The 20140-nt window shown below is 47.1% G+C and overlaps 1 protein-coding gene across 3 annotated transcripts in view; it reads right to left on the bottom strand.

Moving 5' to 3' along the window:
* Positions 1 to 1340: 1340 nt before the first annotated feature.
* CASP7 (caspase 7) overlaps positions 1341 to 20140 on the bottom strand; it is a 29131-nt gene continuing 10331 nt past the window's right edge. For all 3 annotated transcript variants that reach the window (XM_035029392.1, XM_035029402.1, XM_035029384.1), the window contains exons 3-7: positions 5671 to 5807; positions 5075 to 5203; positions 4133 to 4308; positions 3618 to 3747; positions 1341 to 2915 (exon numbers count right to left, since the gene is read on the bottom strand). In XM_035029392.1, coding sequence (XP_034885283.1) covers positions 2692 to 2915; positions 3618 to 3747; positions 4133 to 4308; positions 5075 to 5203; positions 5671 to 5807 — 796 coding nt within the window. In that variant the 3' untranslated portion in view covers positions 1341 to 2691. The remainder of the gene's footprint in view (positions 2916 to 3617; positions 3748 to 4132; positions 4309 to 5074; positions 5204 to 5670; positions 5808 to 20140) is intronic.

Genomic DNA, 20140 nt, shown 5'->3' with positions numbered 1-20140 from the left:
GAAAGGGGCATGAAAGGTGAAAAGCTAGAAGGAGGGAGGAGTCTGCTCCTTGGGAGTCCAAAGGCAATCTTTGGTTCCCAGAGGAGCTGGTGCCAAGATTTTCAGGCGATGGGCTGCAAGACTGGACAAAATAAAGGATTTGTCACGTAGGGCCTGTGCCCTTCCAGAAGACATCATCTTCTTTCTCCCAGCGGGGCCTTCCCTTCCTGGAGGTTTTAAACCATGTGACTACACTGAACTCCAGCACTTTGAGACCTATTTTGGGCAATTCATAAACACAATAGGCTTAGCTGGTTTATGGAAATTTGCTCAGAGAAAAGGCTCAGGGCAGAGCCTAAGGCTGACTGTGAATGTATTAACAGCTAACACTTAAAATAGGCTAATGGCACCTTGAGAAAAACAAAGAGAAGCCCAGACTTGAGCCCATGATTCCAGCAAGGATAGCTTACGCCTGCACTGGCTTTCTCCGGAGCCAAGGCAGGGCTTTGGCTGTTACTCCTGCAAGGGGCAGGTTGGGTTCTAATAGGAATGTGTATTCACCAGGATTGAGTTCTTATCGGAATTTCGATTTATAGAAATATCAGAAAGTTTAAGAATGGAGGTGTGACTGAGCACATACCCAACTTGGAATAGGATCTCTGATCTTGATAAACAAGAGTGTCTGCCCAGTGAAGTATTCAAGGGTGAAGTCTCTTTCTTAATAGCCCTTTCTATCTCTGATCTATGAAGGAATATTCATTATTTGTGAGCTTAGTACCTATGATCTCTCAGAGAATTTTTAAAGAAACCCAAAACCCTACCACTTGGGATTTTTAATGAAGCTTACAAGGGAAATAATTACAGTAATTTTTACTTCCAGTTACAATGCACTTAGGCACATTTATTTCTACGAGAGTTTCCTTTAGTAGGGTAGTCTGTTTTCCAAAGAAGAGCTGGTGAATTCTGCAAATGGTAGGGAGGATGCTTGTTGATTCTTGATTCATGATCTGCACTTAAATTTTGTACATTTGGTATATTTTAGATGGCAGGAAACCAGGGACAGGTCTAATAAACTGGCCCTAAAGTAGTTTTCTTATTGAAAGAAAATACTTCTACTCGCTCCGATTTTGTCGCCAAATTAATAAATGGTAGCTCATTGCAAACAGCTTTGTTAAGTTAATTAACCCTTTATGTGAAGCATTTCAGCTCCCAAAGTGATTGACTTACTGCTCTGTTCGTGTTCCAGCTTCAAAGAGACATGAATTATATTTTGTGTGGAGGTAAAGTCAGTGGGGTCAATTCTTATCCTGTTTTTCCATTTTTCCACTGCCATAAAAAACTTTAGAAGGAAAGCAAACTGAGCTGGTTAGGAATTAAGCAACCACATTTTAATCAATAAATATGAACATCTGTATGTTAACCAGTTATTAAGCCAGAATAAAACAGTCAAGAATTCAAAAGGTAACCTTGAAAACAAAGTGCAAAAATCTTTGCCATAAACTTTTCCCCCATAGAGAATTAGAGGTAACAAAGAATTTACTCAGAATAAGGATTGGAATAATCTAAAAAGTTCCAGGTAGATTTCAAAGCTAAAAAAAGATTTTGCACATAGTGGGCAATACGGAGATTATCTGACAACTCAGTAAATAAATGATTGAAGGAAGGAGTCGCTGCACATCAGGGAATAGGATTACTTATATTCACATTATGGGCCATTCTGATATCCATTTCTTGTTCCTGTCCTGCCTCACTAGGCTTTGCTGTGCTCTGTATTTGCAGAAAATCACGTTTCCCAGGGCCCTTGTCATCTGGCTTCCAGGTAAGGTGCGGGAGGAAGACTAGAGGGCAGGAGAGATGAAGCCAGGGTATCTCTCCATATCTGACCCAGCTGGTCTTGCCCCACCTCGGGCAGGGGCTTTGTGTCTGCCATGGCTCCAATTTCCACAATACCTCGGTGGTCCTGGCTCTCACCAGGCAGCCCCCACCACACTGCTGGCTCCTGTGGGTAGCTACCCCAGCTTCTGGATTAAGGAGACCACACCTTTTCATAGTCCTAGGTGGTCACAGATTCCTTTTATTTGGCTTCTCTTTTATCATCTTTGTAGGTCAATTTCCTCTATGAAATTACCTCTATTGAAATACCTAGAATGGTTTCTGTTTTCTATCAGACAGACATATTAGAATCATTAATATTTTTCCCCCTTTAACTTATCTGGGAAGTTCTGCATGAGAATCTGCCCTAAGCCGATGAGAAATCACTCAAATTGCACTCAATACCCACTTTCTGCAATACAGGTGAATACAGGCTGCTTTTTTCCAAGCACTGGAACCCTCCTGGCCAGGTAGACCCTGTCTGCCATGTCACCACCAATCATGATGGACACAGCCAAGAGTCTGCGGAGCTTGTTTCTGTTGTATGTACTAAGTAGGACAACAAGGAGAAAAATACAAACAGAAAATTAGTCTGAAGAAGAAGTTACAAAGCCATCAAATAGGTAACATTATTAAAAAAAAAAAAAGTCTCCAAAAACATAAGAACGTAAGACAGCACCAGAAAGTTTCTTTCCTGTTGAATCAATAAATGTTCCTGAATTAAAATCCTTTAGAATTTCTGGGTATTTCAAGAGCATCAAAAAAAAAAAAAAAAAAAGACTCGTGAACAAATGATCCGTAGCTTTTCAGCTTGAACGCATCCCTGAAATGGTTATTTTTTCAGAAGTAGAGTTCCTTGGTAAGCATGGAGACCACACACGGGATCTGCTTCTTCTCGTGGAAGTGGGGGTCATCAGACTGGGACTCGAAGTGCCTGGCCACCCTGTTGTTCACCCTGGTGAGGATATGCAAGATCTCCAGGCTCTTGCCGTGTTCGTTCAGGGTGGAGCACAGGGCCTGCACAAACCAGGACCCGCTTCCTGGGTTCCTCCATGAGTAATAGCCTTCAACAAGACAGAAAGGAGAAGATCAGATCAGCTGAGTTGGCCGCTGCCCCACGGGCCACCAAGAAGGAGCTCTCGGTATATGAGGCCTTCACACCTGCTTTTCTGAAATTATCTTACTCTTCTTTGCATGCAAGTTCCCTGTGAGATTTAGGCTGTGTGAGCAGAGAGCAAGCATCTTAGGTTTAGAAGGCTGCCTGAAGATGCCCAACACAGTGTCCTGCATGGATACATACCAAATACCTAAGTGTGTAGGAGACAAATGGGCACATGGAGCTTTCCAAAGGAAATGCTTGAGAAGAACTCTGGAACTCCCCACTGCCCTTTGGGGGGCGAGAGCTACTTTCTAATCAAGCCTCAAGAGAGGAATGTGCAGGAGAGAAGAGTCACAGAGATTCGAGGTTGCTGGCTTTGAAGCTGGAGGCAGGGGACCACAAGCCAGGGAATTCTAACATGCTGGAAAAAGCAAGGACGTGGATATCCCCCCTAGAGCCTCCAGAATATTCCTTCTGGAATTCTGGGTTGCCCTGCCAGCCCATTTGGAACTCTGGCCTCCAGAACCATAAGATAATACGCTTGTGGGTCTGAAGCCACTATGTTTCGGGGACTTATCCCTGCAGCAACAGGAAATGCATGCAGCCTCAAGCCTGCATTCTGATGGTGGAATGGCATGGTCTGGTTCACAGGCAATGGATCTGATACCTGGAACTGTAGAATAGGCGAAGAGAAAGTCGGCTTCAACGGGGATCTTATATCGAGGATTGGCATCTGTGTCATTGATCGGCCCCGAGTCGGCCTGGACCCCATCATCGAGCTCTGTCCCCCGGCAAGCCTAAGTACCAAAGCAGAGATCACTCCATGGAGTTGGGAATAGGAATGTGTGAGCTTTTCACTGCTGCATCCTGGTGCCCAGGGCTGCGCTTGGCATGCATTCGCAGCTCAATGAGAATTTGAAATATAAATACATAATGAATAAAGCTTGCGTCAAATTAGCAAGCAAAGCAAATGAAAATATCACAGTGTCTTAAACCCTCACAACGGCTGAGCTGATGCAAATACAGATGCCAAGCATGGAGGGATAGAAAAACAAAACCTAAATTTGCAAACCCCAACTGAAACAGCGCGTACATCTGTAAAGGTGATAGAACCCAAGTCACGCTGTCATCGCTCTGTCATCTTTGTCCTTTTTCAATGGCACTGGCTTAAAAAGGGATTACCTGAATGAAGAAGAGTTTGGGTTTCTCTAGAAGGCTTCTGCATCTGTCCCCCCTAAAATGGGCGGTCAAGTCCTTTATTGCTGTCACGCCATCTGTTCCATAAATTAAATTTTCTTCCCCATGGCTTAGCAAGATGCAGGCAAAGCAAGCGGAATTTCTGTGGTCCTCTTCAGAGGCTGCAAGCAAGTGGTTCGAGGATGGAAAGGTTAAGATGTAAGTCCTGCGGGACCTCCAGAGGGTGCTCCCTCCCAGCCTGGCAGTGGCCACTGACTGTCAGACAGGTGTGCAGAGGGAGGAGCACCTCTCTGGAGAGAAGGAAGACCAGTGCAGAGAAGTTAGAGACAGGGGATTCTAGAATTCTCACACGGTCTGAAACCTAGATGGGGTTGCCTCGTGAGGAGGTGTGCCCCTCGTGAGGAGGTGTGCCCCCCACGTGGGAGGGGTTCAGGCGGCTGCTGGGAGGCAGCGTCCGGGGGCACTGAATGGGCAAGGCCCTGCTGTTTGTTAGGCCTGCGACACCAGGCAAGTTACGTCACCATTTTGTGCCTTAGTTCCCGTATCTGCAAAGTCTGTTTAAAACATAAACATCTGCAATACAGGGAGATTATTTTTCTCTATCTGCCACCAGGGAAAGGTTGACACTTCAACTCCGTTCTGGACAGAAAGATACAGACTTGTTCCTTCCCTATGAATTAGCTTTCTGAAATGGAGACTGTTCTGTAGATACCAAACCTATCACTTGCTGTCCTAGTTGCTGATTTCATCTTTTTAGGGAGAGGTGGAAGTTCTGAAAGGCCTCCGCCTGGGCCGGAGTAGCCCAGAGGAAGGAAAGGCTGCCCGGGCTGAAATCGCTGTGTCCCGCCAAGGCGCCCTCCCGAGACCGCTGGCGTGCTGGCCCATCCCGGAGCAGGGAGGAGGTGCGGGGAGGAGACGGGCACGCACCTTGCTTCAGCAGATCTTGCATCTTGGCACAAGAACAGTCATTATGGACGACCACATCAAAGCCCAGGTTTCTGAAGCACTTGAAAAGGGCCTCAGCATCTTTGTCCGTCCCATTTCGGACGCTCATACCTGTGGGAATGAAGGCCATGATGAGCGGTTCCTGGCTGAGTGCCGCCCGCGAGCCGCATCCGGTCGGGCACTAAGTGTAGCCTTGTGGGCTCCGGTCTCAATGCTTCCAAGGTCACAGTTGAAATGAGCAACTGAGATAAGAAGCAAACTCAAAGGAGAAGGTCATTCAGTCTGCCCACAGAAGGTGAGCCTCATCACGGCAACTCTCTGCTTCAGTCGAGACCAAAGAGCGCCCCTCGATTCGTAGCCCTTTGGTCCAAGTCCCACATCAGCGAATGCACGTGGTGGGACCTCAGACTCGAAGCTCCCGATGTCCCTCGTGCCTTCTTCCTGGGCACGTAAAGAGCACTGGGTGGGCGGCTGTCTGCCCCAGCAGATGGGCACGGCCCTTCTCTAATCAAAGTCTGATACAAGCTGAAGATGACACAAGGGGACAGGAAAGGTCAGCCCAGGCCCACAGCACTGACCTGTCTTTTGGTCGAAGTTCTTGTTGTTTATTATGATGCATTTGCCCACCTTCTCAAAATTCATGTTATACTGATATGTAAGCACTCGGTCCTGGGCGGTCTTGATTGATTTCCCCGCGTCATTCTTCTTCTTCTTACTGGGGAAACAGAAAGCCAGTCAGGGGCTGTGGAAGATGTGTGGACAGGAATGGCCTCCTGATTCTACTGCTAGCATGGAAGGGGTGCCCAAGAAAGCTGTAATCTCTGTTAAGAAAAGGCCCGAGGTGGGCAGATGGCTCTGTTTAATTGTCGTATTTAAAACAAACAGGATCTCCTGCCCTAAAACTAAAACAATGAGATCCCCGGACACACCCACCAGCATGGCTATAGGGGGATACGGCACCTGCAAGGTGTCGCTCGTAGCTGCTGGGAATCTACTTTGTACTTCCATTGTGGAAAACTGGCAGAATCTACCCAAACTGAATTTAAACGCATCCTATGACAGAGCAACTCCACTCCCGGTGATAGACCCCAGAGCAGAGCAAATGTGTTTGCAAAAGGGCCAGATCTATGCATGTGCACAGCAGTGCTGTTCAGCAGGAGCCCCAAGCAGCAAATAATCCAAATGTCCATTTACAGAGCAGTGAATAAACTGCTGAATATGTATATAAGGAGAAACTATATAACAATGAGAATGAACAAAGCATGACAACACGAACCCAATCGCACAACAATAGTATTAAATGAAAGAACCCCCATTCAGAACACAAATACCTGAGGTCAGAAGTAGTTACATTAAAAAGGGAGGAAAAGGAGCAGCAATTTATTTATTTTTTATTTTTTTTAAGTTTATTCATTTGAGATAGAGAGAGAGAGAGCATGAGCATGAGCAGGGGGAGCGGGAGGGAAAGAGAGAAGCAGGCTCCCCCCTGAGCCAGGAGCCCGACGCAGGGCTCGATCCCAGGACCCTGGGATCATGACCTGACCCGAAGGCAGATGCTTAACCATCTGAGCCACACAGGGGCCCCAAGGAACAGCAATTTTTTTTTTAAAGATTTTATTTATTTATTTGACAGAGAGAGAGATAGCGAGAGTAGGAACACAAGCAGGGGGAGTGGGAGAGGGAGAAGCAGGCTTCCCGCGGAGCAGGGAGCCTGATGTGGGGCTCGATCCCAGGACCCTGGGATCATGACCTGAGCCGAAGGCAGACGCCTAACAACTGAGCCACCCAGGCGCCCCAGGAACAGCAATTTAAAAAAGGAAATAGTCCCCTTCCAATCTCCCAACACTGACCATCCAGGTACCAAAAGTCTGGCATGGAGGATGGAACATGCAGCATCATTGAGAGGACACAGAAAACAATGTCAAGTGTGAGTGGAAAGCAACCGTGCTGGTCATCCACAGGAATGGAAACTCCACGAGAGAAAAGATTGTTTTTTGATCTGTTCTGAAAAATTGCTGAAGTCCCAATACCTAGAACAATGCCTGGCATATACGTTGCTCCATAAATACTTTTTATAAACTACAGACCAATAACCCTTATGAATATAGATGCATTTTTTTTAAAGATTTTATTTATTTATTTGACAGAGAGAGACAGAGTGAGAGAGGGAACACAAGCAGGGGGAGGGGAGAGGGAGAAGCAGGCTTCCCGCAGAGCAGGGAGCCCGATGCAGGGCTCGATTCCAGAACCCTGGGATCATGACCTGAGCCGAAGGCAGATGCTTAACGACTGAGGCACCCAGGCGCCCCGCATTTTTTTTTTTTTTGAGAGACAGCACATGAGCGTTTAGGGGCAGAGGAAGAAGGAGAGAATCCTTTATTTTTTTTTAAGATTTTATTTATTTATTTGACAGAGAGAGCCAGAGAACACAAGCAGGGGGAACAGCAGGCAGAGGGAGAGGGAGAAGCAGGCTTCCCGCTGAGCAGGGAGCACGATGTAGGGCTCGATCCCAGGACCCCGGGATCATAACCTGAGCTGAAGGCAGACACTTAACCATCTGAGCCACCCAGGCGCCCATCATCTGATTTTTAAAAGAGAAATAGCCTCCACCTTCTCCAGACTCTTCCTCCCTACATTTTCCGTCTGGTCTACAGGTGCGATGCCAGCTTTTCTCCATGCTTCTTTCCCCAAGGAGGCAGCACAAACGAGCACTGGGCTGGGACTCAGGCATCTGCCCGCGGGACCCTTCACAGAGCCCTGACCCCCTCTCCTGGAAAACAGAGCCTTCTGTGACCGTCACAGAATGACGTGGCCGATTTCGTGGGCAGTAAATACTCTTATGGAGTCCTCTCCCTCTCCTGGGCCTCCAGAAAAGCTCAGTGGAGACGAATATCAACAAAGCAAGCTTCTGTAGTGTTCAAGGACATGCTGTGCATGGGGGAAGTAGGATTTACTTTTGAATTTCCTGACAATGACCCATCCCGACGGTGTCCTCTGTGCATGTGGAAAATTATCTGCAGGTGGTCTTTCACATGCACACAAAATCTTCAATCCGTGCCTCCGAAAGAGATGGAAGTGGCTCTGTTATACGCATTTTATAGGTTATAATAACAACTAACACTGGTCAGGGCTTACGAGGGACCAGGACCTCGTTAAAATTCTCCCTGCATTTTCTCATTGCCTCTGGACAAGTCTTTAGCTAATGGAAGGCCACTCCAAGACCCTAATAAGACTTGTATTAAGTCTAACAGGCTGGAGGTCTTTAAGAGATAAAACTCTACTTCTACCTTCTGCAATATGAGTTATTCTGAAACAAACTACAACAGCAGCAACTGTGATATTTTAAAGCTGCCACTAGCCCATCCACAATGATGAGCAAAACAAGGCTGGTGAGCATCTTTTATAAGAAAAACTGGCTTGGTTATAAGTTACATGAAAAAAAAAAAAGGACTCCACTTCTATTAGAATAGATTTAAAAAGTAAACTTTTTTTTTAAAGGAATTCAAAAGGGGAACAAAGATATACACCCTTTAAAGAAAATACTTTCCATGGTTACAAAAAGTACCTTAAAATTGAATATGAAATGTGATTCTTATTCCTGGCAAATATTTCAAAAGGGAGGGAATTCCCTTACCTAGCCTGCCGCTAACTTGAACTCTCATTTTCAAAATGATATAAAATATCTGTTTCCTCTTTCTGGATTTGAGTCAGTCAATATTTGTTTTTCCTTCTAACCGAAAGAGCTTTTTGCTAAACCCAGGTCTTCCCAGACCGCAGATGCGTATTAGAGAGCGGCCCATTCCATCCCACTGACTTCATCTTCCTAAGAGGCACCAGCCTTGGGAAAACTCCGTCTGTAGCTTAACTTTGGGTAAGTAACCCCTGTGATCAGGCTAAAGCATGTAACTGGAGAGACAAACAAAAGGAAGAAACGATTATCAAGATGCAGAAAGCACCAGGAAAAAAAAGACGGAGACCCGAAGTCCACGACATAATAGATACGTTCTGCTAGAATCCGAGTCCAAGGGATCCGAGTCTGCCCCCTACTAGCTGTGAGGCTTCTGAGCACCCTGTCCTGGGGATTAGCACCCTTTCTGTTCCACTTTTCCTTCAAGACCCCACTGAGATAGGGCACCTGGGTGGCTCAGTTGGTTGGGCGACTGCCTTCGGCTCAGGTCATGATCCTGGAGTCCCAGGATCGAGTCCCGCATCATCATCGGGCTCCCTGCTCGGCGGGGAGTCTGCTTCTCCCTCTGACCCTCCCCCCTCTCGTGTGCTCTCTCTCAAATAAATAAATAAAATCTTTAAAAAAAAAAAAAAAAAGACCCCACTGAGAGCAGTGCCTTCACTTCCACTTTGCTAATTCCGGCTGCAAGGCTGCCGTAGAGATAGTAGGAGAACCTCACATTTGGGAAGAGGAATGAATTCCGAGAGGCAGAGCGTTTCAGGGTAGCTGCTACCAGCTGCTTCTGCACACGGGGCAGGGGTCTTGCTTAAGTATTCCTCTTGTGCAGGACACCTAATGCTATCTGCAAACGCTGGTAGACTGGCGAGTCTTCTTCCCTTTTCCCCCGCTGCTCTTCCAATCATCAACCTTTTTTTTTTTTTTTAATATTTTATTTACTTGACAGAGAGAGACACAGCGAGAGAGGGAACACAAGCAGGGGGAGTGGGAGAGGGAGAAGCAGGCTTCCCGCGGAGCAGGGAGCCCGATGCGGGGCTCGATCCCAGAACCCTGGGACCATGACCTGAGCCGAGGCAGACGCTTAACGACCGAGCCACCCAGGCGCCCCTCCAATCGTCAACCTTAATAGCATGCCTCAATGAAAAGACCTGGCTGGCAGGAATTTGTCCAGCTGGCCACTGGACAAGGTAGATTGGAAGGTAGATGCTTAACCGACAGAGCCACCCAGGGGCCCCTGCATGGGCCCTCTTGACTCTAACCTTCCACTGCTGAGCCCCATGCAGGGCAGAAGAGCCAGCTCGCCCTCTCCTGTCAACAGAACTGGAGGCCTGCAATCAGGACCTGCAGGACAGGTACAAAGATCCAGTTCCTGCTTCCTGGTTGAACCATGAAGGGGAGGGTCTTTAGTCCGAATAACATAGTACTGCAAGAAAGCATGCGGAAGTTTTTCTGTGTCCTGATGTGGGATGATTTCCAGTAAGTAGGTTAAGCATGAAAGAAAACAGAGGGAGCAGGACAATGAGAACAGTATACTACCCTTTGGGAAGAAATGAGGGGAAAATACCGTATCTTTATGTTTGCTTGTATTTGCATAAAGACTCTTGAAGGGTGACATAATGGATAAACCCATTAATTCCAGGGCTGGACTGCTGGTCTTTGAAACCTGGCCCCACCACATAGCTGAGTGATCACAGGCAAGTTACTTAACCTCTCTATGCTTTGCTTCCTCCTTTGTAAAAAGGACAAAATTACACCATCTGCTTCACAGCTTGTGAACAAGTTGATATTCACAAAGCATTTAGAACAGTGTGTGGCCTGCAGTGGATAGTAATGGTATTTGTTGCGTATCATGATGAGTGGTCACCTGTGTGATAGGGGGGTCAGAGGCAAGGACAGCAGGAAGGAAGAAGAATGTGACTGTATCTCTTTTTTAGTACATGTGAATAAGTTATTCAAAAGGTTAAAATACAAATTATTTAGTAGTTAAAAATCACCTGCTACAAATGGATTTCATTATCTGGCCTATTTTGAAGATTACTGGAGCCATACTTTTTTGTGCTACTCGTTGAAAGGGTTCCTGAGAGAGCCCATGATTCTGTGTTTCACTGTGATTTCACATGTGACTTGATTCCCTAGTCTTTTGAGCTTCTTTCTCCTCTTTGTGTCAATAACAACGGCATTAATAAATACAGTCATAGTAAGTACCATTTTGGAACACTCACTGCTTTGTACACATGACCCCATAAGGTCTTTACAACAACTGTCTAGGGCACTGGCCCCATCTCATAGGAAAAGATGACATTAGCTTGTCCGAGAACACAAAGCCAGACAGGGGTGAGAGCCCAGACCCACTCACAGGTCTGACACCAAGTCCCCTATGCAGCATTTCTTGCCTCTGTGAAAATCCAGATTCCAGGGCCTTGCCCTAGACTTAGAGAATCAGAGCCAGGCCTCGGTGTCTTCCTGGAGACGCTCACACCCTCTGATGTGCCAGGGCCTCAGCACTAGCCTGTCCTCCCACTGCTTGGGCCCTCTTTTTTTTTTTTTTTTTTTAAGATTTTATTTATTTATTTGAGAAAGAGAGAGAGAGAGCAAGCAAGCATTAGCAGTGGGGGGGGGGGCAAGGGCAGAGGGAGAAGGAGAAGCAGACTTCCCACTGAGCAGGGAGCCCAATGTGGAGCCCGATGTGGGGTTCAATCCCAGGACCCTGAGATCATGACCTGAGCCGAAGGTAGATGCTTAACCGACAGAGCCACCCAGGCGCCGCTGCATGGGCCCTCTTGACTCTAACCTTCCACTGCTGAGCCCCATGCAGGGCAGAAGAGCCAGCTCGCCCTCTCCTGTCAAACACCACTTTCCACAGGAGCGCAGCCTTTGGGACCCTTGGTTGTGGCCAGAAGGTCGAACCAGATACACCTTGGGATGCGCGGCCTGTGGAAGGTGCCCCTCGGCAGCAGTGAGACTGTCTGTGGGGTCGTGTGTATGATTTACAACTTACTGAGAAACCTGCAAGGTCTCCTAGGGGTGCCAGGCAAACAGAACTGGAGGCTGCAATTACTTTAACACCGCAACCGAAATGCTTCCGGGAAATGTCACTCCTCTTCTGCCTTTGGAGAGTCCCCTGCACGGTCTTGGTGGCGCAGTAACTGAGTCAGGGGCGGGAAGCTTAGCAATCCCAGCACCGGCAGCTCATAAAGAGTTACTGTCTGTTTGGAAACCAATTGCCAGAGCCAGGCCGATCCTCAGATAAACAACAGGGGCAAGAGCCTCAAGGGCTCCAAAGAGATTGGGCTCATTAATTAGCCACTGCAGAAAGATGCCAACAGTCCAATCGCACGGCAGGTTCCCCCAGGGCTGGGGAACGAGGGGTACTAAGAAGCTTTCAGAGATCCAGATTAGACATTTCTTCAGCTGGTGATCCTCCCCCAGAGATAAGAGCTTCTAAAAGTGGCCATTCTCCTTGTCCTAAGTTCATAGGACTTTTCTGCAGAAGATCCGGGAGCACGTGTGCATGGCCATGGCACAGACCCCAAAAGGGAGGGCGCACAGAGCTTCTTTCAGGACTAGATCAACGGAAGCCGGCCTTTCTCCTGAATCTGACGAACCATGCAAATGGTGGAGGAACAACTTCCTATCTCCCTACGTCACCGGCAACAAGTATTGTTAATGTTTGTGTAGTGTTTTATGTTTTACGAGGTCTGTTCATAACCATTATCCCGTTTATTCTGCAAAGTATAGATGAGAGGCATGGGAAGACACAGCAAATAAAAGCTGGCCATGGTATGTTTTTTTAAGTCAGATTCTAGTATTTCCCGTTCTACCTGCTCCCCCCCACTCCACCCCTTCTCCTCTGCCTCTGCTAATTCCCTGCTGATAAACCCAGCTTTTACCTTGGCCTTTTTCACTTTCTGAAGACTTTGGCCAAGATTACTATGCTGAGAAGAAACACAGGATTCTTGTTTTGAAATGTGCTATTAAGTACAAGGCTCATGATAAACCAGAACAGTGAATTAAAAAGTTCCAAATCCTCTTAAAAGATCCTGTGTTTCACAATTGGCTACAGATTTTAAAAAATAAATCTGGCCATGAAATCACTGTTCTTCGGGCCAGATAAGCAAGACTGCACTAACCAGGACAGCCTGGCAGAACGACTTAGTAAGTGTTCATAAGTGTGCACTAAAATGCAACGGGCGGTTAATTTACTACAATGCTTCCTAACCTTATCTCTCTTGTTTCTCCGTGTTGCCTTTCCTCACCAGTATGAGCAAGGACCATTATCTTCTCTTCCCAGACATATTCAGATAAGCTCAAATCTCTTCTAGGAACACAGATCATGACAGCATTGATTATCAGGAAGAAACTAGATGATCCTAACTTCTTAGGTTAGAGACCCATTTTGGGGGAACATCAAATTCCACAGTGCGAGGCCAACTCAGTCATTTCAACAAAGTCAGGGGGCAAAAAATTACAACCAAGCTCCGATGGTTATTTATATAAAAAGATGTCCTTGAAGAGCCTAGAGCAACTCATACCAGAAAACATTACAGGATAAAAATACTCTGTCTCCTTTATGAAGAAGTAAAAAACCTCAGAAAGTGCACAATGAATTTTTACAATTCACTCTGGGTGTGAGTATAATTTTCCCCATCACCAGAGTGGATAAATACAGGTTTTTATCCTCTTACAGATCCCCTAGACTGCTTGAGATGTGAATTATACCTTTCTATATTTGGAAGGGGATAGAAACATGCAAACCTGCTACTGTTTATTTTCTAAAGCGTCTCCATGAATAGGATCCCCAGAAGCTCTATCTGTTTGCAGACATTCATCAGCAGGAAAGTAAACACACCACCAGGCACACATTTCTCCAGGGCTGTTTCATTCGGAACTACAGCTCTGGTTTTCGTAGCTGCTTTGTCTAAATATTTTTGGGATGATTCATTCATGGTTTCAACATTTTGAATGGCGGCGGGTATCCCCGACGGTCCTGACATACCAAGGCACAGAGCGAGGCAGAGAGGAAAGGAAAGAGTCAAGGTGGTACCTCGTGTCTCCATCTGAAAGCACCCCCCTGTGCATCAGAACTAGGCTTCGCCCGGCAACTACTGGCAGCGAGTTTCCTTCTTCTCTGTAATAATAAAAACTCAACATGCTCGGGGCTCAGCAGGGGACAGCAGACTGGCAGAGCCCGCCCGGCCCTGAAGGCCCGTGACTGAATCAGCAGTGAACTGCACGCTGGAGTTTTCCATAGGACCATTCACACTGGGGCTGGGAAAGTCACACTGGCCTCCCCCTTCTCTGCTGACCAGCAGAAATGCCCAGGCTCCACACTGCTGCATCCTCCCCACCCCGGGACAGCTCCCTAGAGAAAAAGTGACTTTCTAGGAGCATGGGATCCAAAGGGGGGGGAACCCCAAACATCCACAAAGATGCAGCCAGCAGCACCGTTTTTAAGAGTGAAAACATGGAAACAGGGGGATGGCTAAGCAAGAGACTGAGTGTCATTAGAATAAAATACCACACAGCTATTTAAAGTGATGAGCATGCAGATGGGGGTGACCCACCAAAGTGCCAGCCTACGAAAGGTGGCAGAAAAGCACACACAGAAATGGCAAAATATGTAACATTATAGGTAAGTCAATGAACAAAAATAGGAGGTGACTTTGTGGTGGATCAGAGTTCAAATTCTCTAGGTTATTTTTCTCCTTATAAAGGTATTCAAGGTAGTAATACAAATAAAAGACTACAGAGGCAGACCAAATACTTTAATTTTCAGATGAGGCAGATAAACCTTTTTCAGTGGTCTTGAATCAAATGAGTGATCCAGGAGTTCCTACCCCTTCCCACCTCACCCTCCAAACGCAAAGAGGAAAATGTGAACACATAAAAATGAAACACTTATTAAGCAAATGGTTCAAGGATGCTTTTCTCAATTTCTTGGTTCAAGGTCACGGCCAGCAGAAGGCGTGGGGCTGACACCATGACCCCTGGGCACACCGAACCATTTGCCGTCCTCAGGTCTGTGGACAAAGGGAAAACTGTCTCTGCACATTATTTTCTGAAACTCAGATTTGCAAGCATACACCTACTTTGGGAAATGAAGTTGGTTTAAAATAGGCTAGGGAGAAAAAGTCCTTCCCCCAAGCTTATCCACATGCACGTTTCTCTCCTCCCCCCTACACAACGGAACAGAGAGATAGATCTCCGACGATAAAAATTGATAAAAGGGGTGCCTGGGTGGCTCTGGCGGTTAAGCGGCCGACTCCTGACTTCAGCTCATGATCTCAGGGTGCTGGGATAGAGCCCCACGTTGGGCTCTGCCTGGGTGTGGAGCCTGCTTCAGGTTTCTCTCCCTCTAACTTTGCCCCTCCGCCCCCTGCTTATGCACGCACTCTCGGTCTAAAAAAAAAAAAAAAAAAAAAAAAATTGATAAAAGACTAAAAAAAATCAGCCAGGGGTAAATCAAGGACAGAATTCCCTTTCAATAGCCTAAAACTGATGTCTGTATTATGGCTGCAGGCTCCAGAACTTAGAATGGCCGCATTCTGACACACTCACTGCAAGTATCTTTTCCACCTTCAGAGGAACGGTAGACTCTTCATAACAGAAGTGTGTCAGGCCGAACACCCTGAGCCCCAGCAAGCTCGAGGTTTGAGCATGCAAGGCCACACTGTGCATCTCACTTGTGGTCGCATGTGCCCCAGAGAAACGACAGGCCCTAGTTTCACAGTACTTTTCATTCTCTCTCTCTCTTTAAAGATTTTATTTATTTATTTTAGATGGGGGGGAGGAGCAGAGGCAGAGGGAGACAGAGAATCTCAAGCAGATTCCCTGCTGAGTGTGGAGCCTGACGCGGGGCTCGATCTCAGGACCGAGATCATGACCTGAGTGTAAACCAAGAGTCTGACGCTTAACCGACTGAGCTACCTAGGCGCTCCTCACAGTACTTCTCTATAACTAGACTTACTTCTATTTTTTATTTTATTTTTTTTTATTTTAGACTTACTTCTAGAATAGTGATTTTTTAAGATTTAAAAAATTTTTTTTTATTTATTTGTCAGAGAGAGAGAGAGAGAGCACAAGCAGGGGGAGTGGCAGGCAGAGGGAGAAGCAGGTTCTCTGCTGAGCAAGAAGCCTGATGCGGGACTTGATCCCAGGAGCCTGGGACCATGACCTGAGCCGAAGGCAGATGCTTAACCGACTGAGCCACCCAGGCGCCCCTAGAATAGTGTTTTAACATTTTTATTTCTATGAAAACCTGATCATTTACTTGCCTTCTTCATTTTCTTTTTTCTTTTAACCTTCCAGCTCACTTTTTCCCTTCTAGGAGAGCAATAACCTAAAATAACTGGAGGAATTCTGCATGTGCGGAGCTTCAAAGTGTCTAGATCCTGTGACCATGTTTTAGAGGTGTGGCTCTCTGCTCCTGTAATGGGCCCTTGGCTCTCTATCATAAAGCCCATCGCCAGCCCTGCTGTAACACTGTCCATCCCTCAGGTGAAGTGAAGCAGAAAGGGAGCAATTTCAATGAAGAATTAAATCTGCTGACCCACTTGGGTAGGAGAGAAAAACTGCTCTGCTGGTGGATTAATGTGGTTGAAAGGCTCCATGCCACTGTAGTCGGGACCGGCACTTGATATAAGGGGTGGAGTCCTGGACCCCAAGGTAGACCTGGGTCTCGGGCCCGTTCTTGCTGGGTGACTATGGGTAAAGAAAGCACTTTACCTCTCTGGTCTTAACTTTCCTCGACCGTTAGAGGAAGAAATTGCGACATATCACGTTTTCAGGAATCTTCCAGTTTTAACATTACAGTAGGAGGATTTCCTCCCCCTCAGGAAGGATCTAACAGTTTCTTCCTCATCAGGCTATTCAGCAAGCTGACAGTTATCTTATTCAAGTCTCACAAACAATCCCATGGACAGGTATTCATACCCCTATTATGCAGAGGAGAAAACTGAGGCTCAAACAAGTCAAAGGACTTGCTGCTAGTCCCTCAACGAGTGACTGGGAGGCCAGGACCAGAACCTGGGAAGTCCACCTCAAATACAACACTGAACCTTGAGTACTGTTTACATACAAATTTGGGAGACAAGCATCCGGTATTCTATAGCCTGAATTCAAAGACTTCCTTTATGGAAAAGTCAACTCCCTGGATTTTATTTTAACATTCCTTTTCTTTGGGGGGGGGTCCTGGCTCTTTGAATCAATGGGTGTGATCAAAGAGCTTTTGTTTAATTTGGAACATATTCTTTGGAATGAGCTGAAGGTCTGCTCTCTTTGTCCTTTTCTCTAATTCCAAAGCATTGCTTCTGAAACACCCTCCCCACCAAATGAAAAGACAGGCTGCCTGGGTCTTTCTTATAATTATACAAATACATATTTTTATGGGGATCTGTTTACATATAACACTTAGCTGGTGGAGAAACCCGAGTAGCAACGGAGGAGAAAGAATCAGAAGCCAGTGGCCTTCAATATATACACTCGAGGAGCACAAAGTCCAGAGCACAGAGATGACACAGAGCAGAAAGCCCATGGGCTCTGAACGAGTGCCTCAAAAGCTGGGAGTTTATCAAGTTTTGAAAATGAGGCTTTTCTCCTGCCCCCTTCGCTTGGGAAATGCAAGGATAAACACCCCCCCTCTGCAGGGAGGCAAAAGGTTCCACCAAGGTCCCAGGGAAATCTGAGTGTGTGAAATCTGTTTGCTACTTTGCCTTTTTATTTCCTTTAACAGGGACCTTGAGCAGGACCGAGAAAGGCGCCTCTGATTTCACAGCTCACGTGTGCCCGAGGGAGGACATGCAGGAGGCTGCTGGGTGAGGCCCGGCCTTGTACCTACGGTGGATCTCAGTGGTGCCACCAGGACCAAACTCACCCTGTCCATGGGCCTCCACCCCCGTTCCAAGAATGTGCACTTCGAGACCCGGCCTGATCATCACTCTCACTGTAGCTTGGCCCTGGCAGGCAGGCTCTTCCTGTCCCCTGGTAACTCCACTTCCAACTCCTCTGGCTCTCTCTTCTCCTCCTTCCGCCTCCTCCCCTGCCCCTGCCTCCCACAGTTCCTGGTACACTACAATTCAGCAATGAGCTCTTTGCAGTCATTTCCGTAGCCATGCCTAGACATTTAATAAGGACCTGAGTTCACATCCAGGGCAGGGACCAGGCTGCGACCTTGGATGGCAGGTACCTCGTGCCAGGTGCTAAGGTTACCTTTACTTCAAGAGGAAGCCCTCTTCGCGTGCACAGATGATTCTAGAACTTGTTCCATAAACTGTGGTTCATAATGAATGCCGACGGTGCACATACTGATTTCTTCTAAGTCTTTTCTGTTTACAAGTCCGGACACTTTTATGCATTTTAAATTAATATCTTGAATATTTTTCCTTTGTGGCTTCCTGTGTTTTCCAAATGTTCTTCAATAATCAGGGTATTAGAAAACATTTTAATAAAATTGTTTTTTTTTTTTTTTTTTTAAAGTAAGTTAAACAGCCAGGTTTACTCAGGGCCCAACGGGTTGGAAATAAAACGATGTTGTGATGCCATCTAGTGACACATAGGCAACAAAGCCAAGGTAAGTCTGAGAATTTGGAACTACCTGGGGCCAGTGAGTCCTCCCAGGCTGGTGGGGGGCTGGTGGGGAGGAGATGTCTTTCTTGTTTCCCAGAATCCTTGAGGTCCCCAGGGGAAGGCGGGTGTTGTCAATTAGAAACGGGCAGGGGGCACCACTGTCCCCCCCCCCCCACTGCCTTACCTTCTCCTCCTTGGAGAAGGGAGCTGGGGACGGGACAGGCTGTGTAGGGTGCCTGCCATCAGGGGTGTGGAGCACCCGAAGTAGCCCGCGATGCACCCACACACCTGACATGTGGGATACTTCAGGTCCCGCACTCCGCAGAGGGGACCACGGGAGGGGCTGCCGCACCTCCCAGACTTGCTCTGCCGTATTCAGGTCACCCCCATGAGTTAAATTCAGCAGAATAAACAATCCCTTCTAGAATCTCAAGACACAGCTGAAGGCATAGGCGTCGACCCTGTCAACGGGCCAGGTGTGACCGTGGACACCCACTCTTTGCAGCAAATCACACTGTTTGGAGTCTCGCCCCATCACCCAAATTTGTCATGCACTCTTGCGCAGCAAAGCCAAGGCAGCAGGAATGTTCAGGGAAGCTATGAAAGGTGGCAAAACGCTGGTGCCCTTCTGTCATTATGACAATAGAAATAGGGATTTCATCACCCCTTTCTCTAGCCAGAGGACTCAGGGGTCGCCAGATGACTCCCATCTTCCATGGAGTTCAGGTGCCACTTTCCTCAGTGTCTCTCCCCTCTCCGGCTGTTCTTCCTTTTGGTCACAGAGTCCCGTTGCTTCTACCTCTTGCCACTTCTGGGGCCAGCAGCTCCGCTCCACCTGCAGCATTTCAGGGGCATCTGGCCAGGAGAATTGCAACAGCCCCCTCTTCAGGGCCTGCCTCGCACTGCAGCTCTTTTTTTTTTTTTTTTTTTTTGGTAGGTATAGTTGATCAATTCACTCTACTTTTTTTTTTTTTAAGATTTATTCAAGAGAGAGAGAGAGACAGAGCACGGGGGCGGGGGGGGCGGGGCAGAAGGAGAGGGAGAGAGAGAATCTCAAGCGGACTCCACGCTGAGTGCAGAGCCTAACATGGGGCTTGAACTCAGGACTCTGAGATATGACCTGAGCCAAAACCAAGAGCCCATTGCTTAACCCACTGAGCCAGGCGCCCCTAAGTCACTCTAATTCTTAAACTCTGGTGACTTCCTTGTTCTTAGGATCTATTCCAAATCTTTAATGTAACTTACAGACGAGTCCTTCTAAAACCTGGCCTTTGCCCATTTCTCCTGTCTCCTCTTCTGGGGTACCTTCCACATCCCACATTCCTGCCAGCATACATCACCCTGATCTCACACACCCACCCCCCTTTGCCATCCTCCTCCCCCCAACAAGTCTCAGCACACATCACATCTCCGGAGGGGGGAGCTTCCTTCACCCAAGACCAGTCCGGGTCCCTTTTTCAATCTTATTCCCCCAGCACCCTGCTCTGCCCCACCTCAGTTACCTGTTGCATGCCTGCCTTCACTGCAGGAATGTGAGGGTCTGGGGCTGGGGTCATGTGGATCTTGTTGACCTTGTTTCCAGCTGCAGCTCTGGGCCAAACACAGAGCCTGGCACATTAAGGCAGCAGCTGAGAGTCCTCATTGAGAACTTGGTGTGAGAGGCAGGCGAACACAGGTTCAAATTCACTAATCAACTATGGGACTTGGTACAAGGGGCTTAACTTCTCACTGTTGCTCCACAGATATTTAATGAATGACTGAAATAATGAATTAGTGACCCAAAATGGCACCTGACATTT

Source organism: Mirounga leonina, unplaced genomic scaffold, assembly GCF_011800145.1.
Source record: "Mirounga leonina isolate KUSES-001 unplaced genomic scaffold, KU_Mleo_1.0 Mir_114, whole genome shotgun sequence".
Taxonomy (NCBI): Eukaryota; Metazoa; Chordata; class Mammalia; order Carnivora; family Phocidae; genus Mirounga; species Mirounga leonina.
The sequence above is the reverse complement of the archived record's forward strand: the minus strand, read 5'-3'. Positions and strand labels throughout refer to the sequence as shown.